General features: G+C 36.0%; 1 protein-coding gene across 9 annotated transcripts in view; it reads right to left on the bottom strand.

Annotated features, from left to right (window-relative positions):
• DENND4A (DENN domain containing 4A) overlaps positions 1-15,171 on the bottom strand; it is a 112,245-nt gene that overhangs the window by 30,126 nt on the left and 66,948 nt on the right. For 5 of the 9 annotated variants that reach the window (XM_040225828.1, XM_040225829.1, XM_040225833.1 and 2 more), the window contains 6 exons: positions 5,517-5,650; positions 2,763-2,898; positions 2,221-2,427; positions 2,006-2,134; positions 1,615-1,756; positions 1,089-1,220 (listed from right to left, as the gene is read on the bottom strand). In XM_040225828.1, coding sequence (XP_040081762.1) covers positions 1,089-1,220; positions 1,615-1,756; positions 2,006-2,134; positions 2,221-2,427; positions 2,763-2,898; positions 5,517-5,650 — 880 coding nt within the window. The remainder of the gene's footprint in view (positions 1-1,088; positions 1,221-1,614; positions 1,757-2,005; positions 2,135-2,220; positions 2,428-2,762; positions 2,899-5,516; positions 5,651-15,171) is intronic. The other 4 variants (XM_040225831.1, XM_040225835.1, XM_040225836.1 and 1 more) reach the window with 2 other exon arrangements.

The following is a 15,171-nucleotide window of genomic DNA, read 5'->3' as shown; positions in this document are numbered from 1 at the left end:
ATTAAAAAATGTAAATATAATCTTGATAAAATTCAAGGTTTTATTAGGTTCTTCACTGCAGATATCCTTTTTAAAGGCCATTAGTTAAAAGACAGAGCTCTTCATTTTTAAGAGATAATACCTGAGGATGACTACTACACCTCTGATTAAATTCACAATTGCATGAACAAGAAACAAAACCAGCCAAGGAAGAACTATGAAAATGATATTTCAATGTACACAGGTTATATTTATTAACTCTCAAAAGTACACGTAAAAGGAGACAGACCAAAATAATGTTAAAATTTACGGAGCTATAAGTCTTCATATTTTATTATTAATGCTTGGATTTTTAAGTTTAAAGTTCTGCTCATTAATATGAATCTCTTACACTATATTCAAAAATCATGCCTAATTTTTATAATGTACAAAAGGGCAGAATTATTCAAATAACATATTTTTTATGTGTATCAGTTTTCATAATACAGAAAGCTTACATACAAATCTTTTAATGAAAGTAATGCTATCTTCAGTGCTAGAATGCTGTAAGTTTTAAATATGTTTAAATTTTTTATTGTGATTTTTAATATAGATGAAAACTCACAAGAAGTTGCAAAAATAATACAGTAGGAAGAGTTCCTCTGTACCCTTTACCCAGCTTCCCCCAATGATAATATCTTGCATGAAACATGAAACACTGTTAAATCTTGGAAACTGATGCTGATAACGGTACTATTAACTCAGATTAGGGATCTAAGTTTCTTTCTTTCAAACCCTAATAACATAAAAAAAAACCTCTCATAACATGCTCCTAATACAAAGAACTTATCCTAAGAAAAGGATATGATAAAGAGACCTCTGTGCTATTCAGAGTTAACTGGATTATCATGGGCTAAAAACTCAAATAAACTCTCTTAACCTTTCATTTTGACTCAAGTAGAGAATGCATAAAATTACATAGATATTAAATATACTATCAAATGCCTACCATATAAAATTTAAAAAGACAATTAAATATACCATTGAAAATTAAAATCTAAAAAAGACAGGTTAGCAAACTTAGTTCTTAAAATGTATTGCAGTAAATGTATACATAAGCACACACAAACCTGTACTAGATCTATCATCGGAAGCATACACTTTGATTAAACCCGTATTAAAAGGTGCCTGCTCCACACTGTGTGTCCCATGACCACTATCCATGCTGCCATGACTAACAGCATCCAGGTCACTGCCATCTGCTTAAGAACACAATTTGACAGCATTTTACTACTCAGGGAGATAACCAAAAATACATATTAGTTTGTTGTTCAAGCTAACAATCTACTAATACTGATCATGAAGACTGTCTCATAATTAGCAAAATACAACTGTAACAAAGATGCCTATCATGAATTATTAACGAACACTAAAGCAAGACCACCGAAGGTTGGTAACAGTTACAAGAAAAAAAAAGTAAAATTTGGTACTTTTTAAATGGTAAGAATAATATTAGAATTTGCTTAATGACAATAAAAACTAGAAAACATTCAATATTTTGAAACATTAAAACTTCCAAATAGTGTACATTATAACTAGTCAATTAATTTTAAAGAAAAAGTACAGCATATACATCCCTTAAAACCCTGTAATTACCTGAGAGAGCTGTTTGTGATAAATTCGTCTGCTTCTTTAAAGCTCTTTTGAACTGTGCTACTCCTAAAACAACATTTCTCACTTTTGTCCAAAGAAAATATCCACTACGACTCCTTGAAGGCCAAGTACTTTCCAAAACAGCCTATTCAGTCAACAAAATAAAATAATTAGTGAAATAATTTTTATAAATGAACATTCATTAGCTCTAGAGTTAATCTAAAGAATAAACACACTGTACAACCCAAAAGAGAACAAAAAAATCTTATTTTCAGTTTACAAAATATATTTTAGATACTCTAAAGTGAATACCACAAAACCCTGAATCATTTATTTCTGCCATTAAACTAAGGTTGTAAAATGACAAAAGTTATACCTAGGTCAAAGTAATTACCTTATTGTAATAGCCATAAGTAATGGCATTTGGGTCAATACCAGCTTTCTGCATTTCAAAAAGCACTCGAACTGCAAGCACTGGCTGATCATATTGTCCACAGAGCTGCATAAGAATGCGGTAGCACACCTGGAACACAGAAGTTTTGAGAGTGTACAGCCGCAAAACATCTTATGTACATAAATCTTGAATAAAATAATAAGGATAATTGTTACCTCATCAGGTGGATCCATCTTCTTTGACTGCATTTTTTTAAGTACATCATATGCTGTTTTCAGAGCCCTGACTTTTGAATGACATACTTTCACATAAGCTGGGAGACAAATAAACCAGAGTCCATAACAGTGACGCAAGAGACACCTAGACCACATCTGAGGAATGGAAGAATATCTCTTGGCAATTTTATGGGCTGATTTAATTTCCTGGAAGAAAATGCAAGGATCTTATTAATAAATTTACATACTTATATCCTTATTTAACTGAAGGCTGAACAAGTATAACTCACATGCTTTTATAATGTTCCCTAACATCTGTCTATAATTAATATTCAAGCCTCTGCTTTAATGTGTATTATACAATATGTAAAATAAAGTTCGAGGACAAGAGAACTGGTTAATTTTTTGAAATCAGATTATTCTACATTTTCTTCACAATGCTTCAGGGAGCATAATGTATGGTAGTAAAATATGGGAGGAAGAGTGTCATATTTATTTTTGTTCTAATGCGTGATTACATGAATACAAAATCATCGAAGCACCTGTTTTGTTCTTCTGAACATGGGAGAAGGGCTACTAGGACTGCTTGATTTTGAAGGCAATTTGCTCTTTCGTGTTTGTAGAAATCCTTCAGGTCTCTCAAATAAACTGTTCCTAAGAACTGGAAATCCATTATAGCTGTTTTTGAAAAGAAAAGAAAAACTCAAGCACATATAGATGATCATACTGGTTACAAGCTAAACAAATTATGATCAATGACTTCTTAACTTATTTTAACTTCTTATTTTAACAGTCTTCCTCCATAAGGGTGCGATACATAATCAACAAATATTCATATTAATGATGCTTTTCTTACTATAATAGTTTAAAATGTAATAGCCAAATACATATTCAAGGATATATTTTGGAGAGAAAAAAGTGAAACACATTTAAATTTTGCTAAACTTGACATCAAACTCCAAAGTAACTCAAACAAATTTTACAAGTGAGTATTCATGCAGATAAATAGCAAACATACAACATAATATGAGAATGGGTAAAAGGCCCACCAAATCAATACTCTTTCAGACAGGAGAGTTATTAATATCACTGCTTGGATTAACATATTACTATAGAACTTTCCTCTTGAAAAATGCAAATAATATAAGACAACCAGGACAAGCTCTCACATTATTATGAAAGGATTTATCAGGTTAGCTAAGTAGATTCAGGGCCTCATTTATGAGAAAGAAAATTGAAGAAGCTGGAGAATAGGAAGATAAGATTAGACTGGGTGACTATGAGGAGGTGGACCTAATTTGGGGACTAGCGTAGTGTGTCTGGGCATTTAAAAGGTAGCAGCAGGGACCTTCCCTGGTGGTCCAGTGACTGGGACTCCATGTTCTCAATGCAGTGGGCCCAGGTTTGAGCCTTGATTGGGGAACAAGATCCCACAAGCTGCAACTAAAGATACTACGTGCTACAGCTGGGGCCCAGCACAAACAAATAAATATTAAAAAATGGAAAAAAAGGTAGCAGCAGCTGGGTAAAAGAAATGCTAAAAACAACAGAAGCCTCTGAGGAACAAACCTATCCTACTTTAGATTATTCTTAAAGGCATATAGTTTTAATTACCTAAGAAGAAAACTAACTATAATAAAAGATAAACTGTATCTATTATATGTTGTTATAGGCAAACTCAACAGAACAAGAAGCTATTAGTAATGACTGAATATTAAGTAGGAATAAAATAGCAAAGAAGTTCAGGAAAATCATGTCCCTTAAAAAAGTTCATTGTATGTATATGGTGTGATAATAAGATACAGTGCGTCTTATGGAAACTTACTGTCTTATCATTTTATACAGACTATGTAAGTATATATATGAATTGCTACCTCTTACTAACAGGATCCATTGTGCCCATTAAAGACATTTAAGTTTATTTCCAATGATGGGTATGATTACACCAAAATCATATTAGTAGTCTCAAGAAAAAAAATGACAGACTCTTAAAAAATGAGAACTTTTAAAGATAAGTAGTATTCTTTTTAAAGAACTAAATCTAAAGGTAAATTTTAAATTAAATAATTAAAACCAACCCACAAAAATAAAAAGAAAACAAAACTATATTAATGAAATATACCAAAAGATGTCTCTTAGAAGTATAATGTACAAAACAGAAAAAAGAAATGAGATCTCATTTAGAAAGAAAAAGAAAGAGAAACTACCAGAAGTATTTTAAATGTCTTTGAGAAAAGGCAGACTTTTAAAAAATTATATGAGCAACATCAGCAATAGATAAAAATGAAGGGTAGGAATCAGGTAGCTTTTGAATTTATCAATATTCAAAACATCAGTTACACCACTTGTAAAAGGAAGAATTTAATCCAAATGATAAATAAGGATGTCCTGAAAATTTTCCTTTCAATGAAAACAGCACACTATGATTTAATCATAGGTATAAAATGGTTTTAGAATCTTTAAGAAATTATTATGGAAAATTTTAAAAATCATTTAAAATCTGAATGGAACTGCCATTTTAATGGTATATTAGAAACTATCTCTAGTTATAACAAATGTTATATATATCTGTGTGTGTATATATATATAAAATATATATCTAGATAGATAGATAGACTATGATAAATCCACCTCTATCACAACCCTATCATTGTGCTCAGAGCTTTTCTCTTTTCCACTAGACTTGAAGGCAAGAACAATATATCATTCAAGTCTATATACCAAGCACTTAGCAGTGTCTGAACAAACTTCCTAAATTAACAATGACTAATTCCAAAAGTGTCGAATTTCCTTGACTTTAAAACTCATGGAAAAATTAAAAGCCTAAAAAAATTAAATCATACAAATCAAAGCCACAAATATCAACTCTAAATTAGATCAATATATTTTTTAAAAAATTGAAGTATAGCTGATAATCCTTTTGTAAACCAAGGTTACATTAATCAGTATGTGTTGGGGGAGGGGATGAAAGTGAGTAAACCAATCTTAGTGAGAAACAAAAATCAAAATTCTACAATAAATGTGCTGCATTTTGGTGGGTCCTACCTTAAAATTTATGAGAACATATACTTATGGAGATATAGAGAGCTTCCTAAGTCTGTATCATGCAAAATTATTTATTTATTTTTTTATACCTCAAAACTTAGTAATGGATGTGGGATAAGCTTGCTTACCCCCTAAAAATTAGGGATCTGTAAAGTTTGGATTTTTGAAAATACCACAGTCCTTAGAAAGCTACGTCACAGATGATGGATTGCTTCTCTCTTTCAATCTCAAACATTCTGCCTCTTGAATACCTGTACTGTAAAGGGGGTTCTTCACCATTGGGTAGATGGGGGATCTCAGGAGGTGTTACAAAAACAGTATGTTCACTTTTGAAAGATTCATCCAATTCTATAAGTCGCACTTCACCACTCTTGTCCATATCCACCTGAAGGAGTTAAAAAAATATATATTAAAAAGATACATTGACGAGACAAGTGTTCATCTATAAGAGAATGGTTAAATAAACCATTTACACAACTAGATACTAAGAAGCTATTTAAAAAAAGAATGAGCAAGTTCTCTATGTATTACTATAGAAAGTTCTCTGAGATAATAAGTGAAAATAACATATTTAGTTTTCGCTTTTACTCACATAAAGAAATACTCAAAAATACCTTTTTAAGAAAGTAATTATCTATATGGCTAAGAGGCGATGAAGGGAATGTACTAGAATGGAATAGGACCCAGATTTCCCAACATATTACCTTTTAATGTTGTTTTGCATTTTGAATAGTGAAAATTTACTCAAGAAATAAAACCTGAAAATGTTATTATATTAACAAATAATGCTATTTAAATGTGCATGCACGCATGCACGCGTGTGTGTGTATGTTGAGAACACTCGGTCTTTGATTTCGACTAAGTAAAATAAACTCCCCTAAGTTCTTCCAGTATATGTAGAAGCACATTTGTGTTAAGTTCTAGTCACATCAATACTTAAAGCCTTTTAGTTGTCTGTTACCTCTAGATACTCTATGGTATGGTAATATTCATAAAAACTTCATAGAGTCTAAACTTCCCAAAAGGAACTCATAAACGAAACAGCACAACATTCACATGAATTTAAACCAGATGTCACCATATGACAAAATAGAATGCACAGGATTTTATCAGGTTAGACAGAGTCAGTGTCACATAACAGGACAAATGGAGAGTAAGCCTCATTAACAAGTTAGATCTTAAGGGATTTACGGAAGAGCAGACCAAAGCAGGGCGGAAGCAGCTTTTCCCACTTTCCTAACCTTTGAAAAGAGGCGACACATCCAGAGTCTTCTCATATAAACTGCTGATTATAATTTCACAGCACTACCTGCTGTAATCTCTAGTATTAAAGAATGTTTTTAATGGTACATCCATATGGTGAACTAGACAATAATTAAGGCATGTTTCAGAAATGGCAACCCACTCCAGTATTTTCGCCTGGAGCATCCCATGGATGGAGGAGCCTGGAGGGCTACAGTCCATGGGGTTGCAAAGAGTTGGACATGACTGAGGGACTTCACTTTCACTTTCAGAATTATAATGACAGGAGAAAATGTTCACAAAATAAAAAAGCTACTAAATAATATATATGTGTATCTGCATACACATACCACACACACATGGAGTATGATTCTAACTTTTTTAAGACTGTGCCTTATCTGTTATACAGATATATTTCTGTGTGTGCACACTCTCCCACACACACACACAGATGCACACACACAGTTATCAAAATGCTACCTCTGGGTGGTTTTATTACTGGCAATAATTTTCTTTATATTGTTATTTGTTTTCCAGTTAAACTAATGAATATGTATTATTTTTACTTGCTTTATAAAAATTACAAAAGCAACAAATGTTCACAATAAAAATGTAAACAAGGAAGACTATATTACTTTTAAGATAAGCACTTATTTCAATTCTGTCAAAGGGTTTAAAAATTAATCAGTATATTATAAAAGAAGGTATCTTTCTTTTTAGCCTTTCAAGACTTTTATACAGTGAAACAAGCAATGATATAATAAATATAGTAAATTGGATAATCACAAACCTAGCCGGTACTCAAAATTGATACAATCTTTTTTAGAAAGCAAGGTATGTTTAAACACATCCACCATATCCTTTTTTTCCCCCTTAGGCCGCACTGCATTGTGCCATGGATCAAACCTGTACCCTCTGCTAGGAGTATAGACTTAACCACTGGACTGCCAGGGAATTCCCTTTCTCCTTATTCTAAGGAAAAAACCTAATAGAAAAAATTATCAGTATGAAAGGTTTTTGTTTTTTTGCAGGACTGCAATAAGCTTCCCTGGTAGCTCAGATGGTAAGTAATCCACCTACAATGCAAGAGACCTGGGTTTGATCCCTTGGTCAGGAAGATCCCCTGGAAAGGGACTGGCAACCCACTCCAGTATTCTTGCCTGGAGAATCCCATGGACAGACCATGAGGTTGCAAAGAGTGGGACAAGACTGAGCAACTAACACTTTCAGTTTTGGGGCTTCCCACGTGGCGCTAGTGGTAAAGAACCCCCTGCCAGTGCAGGAGACATAAGAGACGTGGGTTTGATCCCTGGGTTGGGAAGATCCCTGGGAGGAGGAAATGACAACCCACTCCAGTCTTCTTGCCTGGAGAATCCCATGGGCAGAGGAGCCTGGAGGGCTATATATAGTCCATGGGGTCGCAAAGAGTCGGACACGGCTGAGCACACATACATACACATACAGTAACAATGAACTGGAAGTCACCTACATGGCAAAAAATAAGTAAATAAATAAAGTGTGATACATAGATGACATATACAGTCATTAAAAATGAAAGAGTATGGAGAAGGAAATGGCAACCCACTCCAATAGTTTTGCCTGGGAAATCTCATGGACAGAGGAGACTGGTGGGCTACAGTCCATGGGGTCACAAAGAGGCAGACACGACCGAGGGAAGGAGACAGTCCCAGGAAAGCTGTGGTGCTTGCCAGAGGCCCCAGAGCTTTTGATGGCAGAGCCACTACTGTGGCTGAGGACTTCCAGTCCCCAGGCCTCTTGATCCTGGCCTCTCTCACCAGATACGCGTGTGGAACACTAGAATCGAAAATATGCCCGAGGGCTTCCCTGGTGGCTCAGTGGTAAAGAGTTCCCTCCCTGGTTTGGGAAGATCCCACATGCCTAGGAGCAGCTAAGCCCGTGTGCCACAACTACTGAGCCCGTGCTCTAGGGCCCAGGAGCCGCAACTCCTGAACCCACTTGCTGCAGCTACTGAAGCCCGCACACCTTAGAGTCTGTGCTCCACAACACGGGAAGCCACCACAACGAGAAGGCCACGCATCACAATAGAGAGTAGACTCTGCTCGCTGCAACTAGAGAAAAGGCCATGTAGCAACGAAGACCCTGCACAGCCTTAAATTTTAAAAAATCATTAAAAGAAAAAAAATGAAGAGTAAAGGTTACGCAGGCTTCTGGTTAGACAAGACAAATTAAACACAACTATTTACCTGCAATCCTTCCTGAAATCTCACCAAAACGAGAGTAAGGAGATTAAAAAACAATGAAGGCAAAATGAACTGGAGAGAAGTCAACAGCAGAGCTAAGTTCAAAGCATTTTAGAAGCCACATAGTAGCTTGATGAGACCTATGAAAACTGAAAACCACATGTCTGGCACTGGGGAGGGGATAAAGAAGAAAAACCATAAAGTCAGCCATTTGGCTCTACAGAGCACCAGAAAGGTCAGGAATGAAGAGCATGATGCCCCTGAAGACAGGACAGCAAGTCGGGTTAAATCAGGAGAATTAGTTAAATGCCTGCATTTGAGAACTCCTAGACCCTTGCCCAACCCAGTACAGTTAGGCCATGATCTCTCCCCAGCAGCAGAAATCTGGGTTGGGTCTTTCTGAGTGAATCAGAGAAAGCTTACATTTGAGGATGCCAGGCAGAGCTGGGGAAGATGAAGGAGATTAATACCATAAAACAGGCGAAATGAGTAAAAGCTTACATGTTACAACAAGTGGAAAATCTTAGCTACCTTCCCCACTCAGCTCTGAGAATACTTGTGGTCAGGCTTATGCATCCCAGGCTAAAGACTGGAGGTATCTCTTGGGGAAACTACGCAGCCTAAAAGAATTACAGACACTGAACAAATAGGGACTCTAATGAAATAGCTGAGTTCCTTTATGATCATCAATCTCATACCTAAGGAAGCTCCAAGCCTCACCTTCTAGAAAGAGCTCCGCTGAGTTCTCTGTGCCTCATACTTGGTAACAAATACCAACTAGAGATCACACACACAAAAAAACCCAAAAACTTGAAAAAGAGTAAAATAAATATTAAAATATTGTCTCAGATGGAGACAATGAAAGGAGAAAAAACCCTTCAAAATAACTAAAAATGAATAAGCCAACATCCATGAAACAAGAAGATGCTATAACACATACACACATAAGAAAGGAGCATTCAGAGAATGAGAAGGAACTTATGGCAATTATAAACATGGTAACAGAGGTTAAAAGTATACTATAAAGGCTGAAAGATAAAATTGAAGACATCCGGAAAGTGGAGATATGACAAAGGGACAGAAAATAAGATGAAAACAACAACCAAAAAAGAAGGAAAAAAGAAAATTAAGATCAGGCCAGGAGGGCCAATACAAAATACATATTTTGGAAAAAGAGAACAGAGAAATTGGAGGAAAGTATATCTAAAAAAGGAAAAAAAAAAAAACCACAGCAATTACCTGGTGGTTCAGTGGTTAAGAATCTGCTGTGCAATGCAGAGGACATGGGTTCAATCCCTGCTGGGGAACTAAGATCCCACATGCCTCAGAGCAACTAAGCCTGTACACCACAACTACAGAGTCCATGTGCCACGACAAAAGATGTGGTGTGAGCCAACGAAGATCCTGCGTGCAGCAACCAAGACCTGATGCGACCAAGAATATAAATAAATCTTCAAAAATTATAAAAAAGAAAAATATAAAGCTTCACACAACAAAGGAAACTATGAGCAAGGTGAAAAGACAGCCTTCAGAATGGGAGAAAATAATAGCAAATGAAGCAACTGACAAACAACTAATCTCAAAAATATGCAAGCAACTCCTGCAGCTCAATTCCAGAAAAATAAACGACCCAATCAAAACATGGGCCAAAGAACTAAATAGACATTTCTCCAAAGAAGACATACAGATGGCTAACAAACACATGAAAAGATGCTCAACATCACTCATTATCAGAGAAATGCAAATCAAAACCACAAGGAGGTACCATTTCACACCAGTCAGAATGTCTGCGATCCAAAAGTCTACGAGCAATAAATACTGGAGAGGGTGTGGAGAAAAGGGAACCCTCTTACACTGTTGGTGGGAATGCAAACTAGTACAGCCACTATGGAGAACAGTGTGGAGATTCCTTAAAAAAATGGAAATAGAACTGCCTTATGACCCAGCAATCCCACTGCTGGGCATACACACTGAGGAAACCAGAATTGAAAGAGACACGTGTACCCCAATGTTCATCACAGCACTGTTTATAATAGCCAGGACATGCAAACAACCTAGATGTCCATCAGCAGATGAATGGATAAGAAAGCTGTGGTACATATACACAACGGAGTATTACTCAGCCATTAAAAAGAATACATTTGAATCAGTTCTAATGAGGTGGATGAAACTGGAGCCTACTATACAGAGTGAAGTAAGCCAGAAAGAAAAACACCAATATAGTATACTAACGCATATATATGAAATTTAGAAAGATGGTAACGATAACCCTGTATGCGAGACAGCAAAAGAGACAGAGATGTATAGAACAGTCTTTTGGACTCTGGGAGAGGGCGAGGGTGGGATGATTTGGGAGAATGGCATTGAAACATGTATAATATCATATATGAAATGAATTGCCAGTCCAGGTTCAATGCATGATACTGGATGCTTGGGGCTGATGCACTGGGATGACCCAGAGGGATGGTACGGGGAGGGAGGAGGGACAGGGGCTCAGCATGGGGAACACGTGTATACCTGTGGTGGATTCAAGTTGATGTATGGCAAAACCATTACAATATTGTAAAGTAATTAACCTCCAATTTAAATAAATAAATTTATATTAAAACAAAGAAAAATATGAAAGAAATACCCCAGAATTTGAAGGCCATGAGTTATAGATTAAAAGGGCCTATATATGTCCAACTCAGAGACGAAAATGAAGGCTGATACCAGGCATATTCTTGTGATTTCAGAACATAGGGGATCTTAAATGCTTCCAGAAAAAAAAAAGAGATCAGGCACAAAAGATCAGAAATAAAGACAGTACTAGACTAGATGTTATTCTCAACAGTAACATCTGAGGCCAGAAGACAATGTAGTAATGACTTCAGATTTTACATCCGACCAGACTAGCAATCAAGTATTAAGGGAGAATAATGAAATTTGCAGACAGGCAGGGCATCAAAACATGTAACTCCCATGAAGTCTTTCTCACTAAACCACCGAAACCTGTGATTCACCATAACAAGGAAATAAATCAAGAGGGAAGTTACTGAAGCCAGAAAGCTGGGGATCCAACTCTGAAGGTGTACAGAGGTCAGTACAGTTCCCAAGATGATGGTGAGGGAAAATCCTAGGATGACAGTCTAGAAAGCAGTTCAGACTGAAACACAAAGATGGAAAGCTCCAGCAAGAATTAAAAACAAACAAACAAACTGATAGACTACCTGACACATTAGAAAAATTGAGATTTTAGATTTTTTACCTTCATAGAAGAGCTTAGAGATGAATCAACAGTACACACAAAATTAGAAATATAGCAATTATTAACTTTGGGAAAACAAAGTCCATATGTAAAAGAAAATTTAATTACAATATATACATATGACCTATCTGTGACTGCATACGAAGTGAAATTTGCAGACAGGCATATTGATAAAATATCAATTAAAATATCAACATTAAAAACCATTTGACCAACTATGGGAGAATTTTGGTGATGGTAGTAGATACAACCTTAATGGATAATATATAAAACAATAAGCAGCAATAACAAGACATTATTTGGAAACCTTAAAGTAAATGACTGATCAAATAGCTGAAAGAGAAAGTGGTTCCTCAGAGAATAGAAACTAGGGGTGGGAAAAAAATGGGACCTAAGCCTTGTAAAATCATTTGACTTTTTACACTATGCTATGTTTTAATGTGGTAAACAATTAAAAATTACTTTTTTGAGATTTGGCAGCAATATAAAAATGTTTATAAGATCGGGTTATGTAAAAAATTAGGAAGTATATCACAATTATGTTAAAAATATTGAAAGTAAATGTAAAATGGATATTAGTGCAATGAGCTTATGGAGTTTTTCCACCCTTTTATTTTCCACACTTCCTGTTACTTCCTAAAACAACATTAGGAACATGTCAATAATAACTGAAAATCACTGGTGTCCCTAGAAGGATATAATGTTCATCAGTTTAGATTAGTTCAGTTGCTCAGTCGTGTCTGACTCTTTAAGACCCCATGGACTGCAGCATGCCAGGCCTCCCTGTCCATCACCAACTCCTGATGCGTGCTCAAACTCATGTTCATCGAGTCGGTGATGCCATCCAACAATCTCATCCTCTGTTGTCCCCTTCTCCTCCTGCCTTCAATCTTTCCCAGCATCAGGGTCTTTTCTAATGAGTCAGTTCTTCGCATCAGATGGCCAAAATATTGGAGTTTCAGCTTCAGCATCAGTACTTCCAATGAATAGTCAGGACTGATTTTCTTTAGGATGGACTGGTTGGATCTCCTAGGAGTCCAAGGGACTCTCAAGAGTCTTCTCCAACACCACAGTTCAAAAGCATCAATTCTTTGGCACTCAGCTTTCTTTACAGTCCAACTCTCATATCCATACATGACCACTGGAAAAAACCATAGCTTTGAATAGATGGACCTTTGTTGGCAGACTAATGTCTCTGCTTTTCAACATGCTGTCTATGTTGGTCCTAGTTTTTCTTCCAAGGAGCAAGCATCTTTTAATTCCATGGCTGCCGTCACCATCTGCAGCAATTTTGGAGCCCCCCAAAATAAAGTCTCTCACTGTTTCCATTGTTTCTCCATCTATTTGCCATGAAGTGATGGGACCAGATGACATGGTCTTAGTTTTCTGAATGCTGAGTTTTAAGCCAACTTTTTCACTCTCCTCTTTCACTTTCATCAAAAGGTTCTTGAATTTTTCTTCACTTTCTGCCATAAGGGCGGTGTCATCTGTGTATCTGAGGTTATTGATATTTCTGCCAGCAATCTTGATTCCAGCTTGTGCTTCATCCAGCCCAGCATTTCACATGATGTACTTTGCATATAAGTTAAATAAGCAGGCTGACAATATACAGCCTTGACGTACTCCTCTCCAGATTTGGAACCAGTCTGTTGTTCTGTGTCCCTGTTGCTTCTTGACCTGCATACAGATTTCTCAGGAGGCAGGTTAGCTGGTTTGGTATTCCCATCTCTTGAATTTTCCACAGTCTCTTGTGATCCACACAGTCAAAGGTTTTGGCGTAGTCAATAAAGCAGAAGTAGATGTTTTTCTGGAACTCTCTTGCTTTTTTGATGATCCAACAGATGTTGGCAATTTGATCTCTGGTTCCTCTGCCTTTTCTAAACCCAGCTTGAACATCTGGAAGTTCGTGGTTCACATACTGTTGAAGCCTGGCTTGGAGAATTTTGAGCATAACTCTGCTAGCGTGTGAGATGAGTACAACTGTGTAGTACTTTCAACATTCTTCGTCATTGCCTTTCTTTGGGATTGGAATGAAAATTGACCTTTTCTAGTCCTGGTCCATGGGCAACCCCAAAATGAAATGAGAAGCTCTATATGATATGCAAACATTTTTATGTAGATGAAAAGAGGTTAATGTAATTATAACAGCAGCAGTGATAATGAAGTAGAAGAGATGAACCACAATAAAAAGGTTACAACCAATACCAAAGTACACTGGAAAGGAAGCTGGAAACCAACCACTCTGGTCTTCATAATGGAATATTATAAGAGAACTGTCTGTCTGTGAGCATTAGGTGTTTTTAAATTTGTATTTATTTATTTATCAGCTGCTCCCTGTCAGACCTGTCCGTTTGTTTGCATAGGAAAAAACCTATAGACATGGACAACTGTTCTAAGTATTGTAAAGTCTACTAAAATATTAAAATGGTGCTCTGTAAATTCAGTAATTTGGGATAACTTCCCTTAGCTTGTCTACTAATAAAATCTCATTTCAACATTACAAAAACTACCATGTAATAAATGCTTCATTTATCAGTTGGGCATTTCTGTCTTTTGGAAAACACAGTGACATCTGTCTCTATTGGGAGAAAAAAGAAATCCAACACCCACGTCAGGATAAAATTAAAATAATTTTCATATTCTCTTCATATTTTTTCACAAGACATTAATATGCTCAGAAAACACTGCAGAGGGATGCTTGGGAGACCAAGAAAAACCTTACCAGACTATTTGTTACACAAAACTGCTTTCAGTTAAGCTCCATCCTATAGGAGCAGATTGTAAGGATTTAAAATACCATCATATGAAGAAAAAGAACACATGGCTTTCAAATTAGTCATAAATGAAACACAAATAAGTCTCACATATTGTTCTTCTTAGTCCTAGTCAGCTTTACCCACTCCAGGTTTTTTAAAGTTGATCAAATGTTTTCTGTTTGGATAGGCTAAGATCAAAAGAGGAATATGTCTAATTTTTGTTCAATTTTAGTCATGGATTGGCTGAAGCACTTAATGAATATCTAATATTATTTAGTTTTCATAGCCAGACTGCCAGAGGGGATCTGTTCACTTAAAAAATTAAGCTCACAGTCACTTAGCTAAGGAATAGTCCCATATGAATGTCTATTTTAAAAGTATTACTGATATTCAAAAACCATTTACACATTAAAAGCAAGCACTGACTTTCTGTGCTTAA

Source organism: Oryx dammah, unplaced genomic scaffold (assembly GCF_014754425.2).
Source record: "Oryx dammah isolate SB20612 unplaced genomic scaffold, SCBI_Odam_1.1 HiC_scaffold_26, whole genome shotgun sequence".
Classification (NCBI taxonomy): Eukaryota; Metazoa; Chordata; class Mammalia; order Artiodactyla; family Bovidae; genus Oryx; species Oryx dammah.
This window is presented reverse-complemented; position numbering and strand designations above follow the sequence as displayed.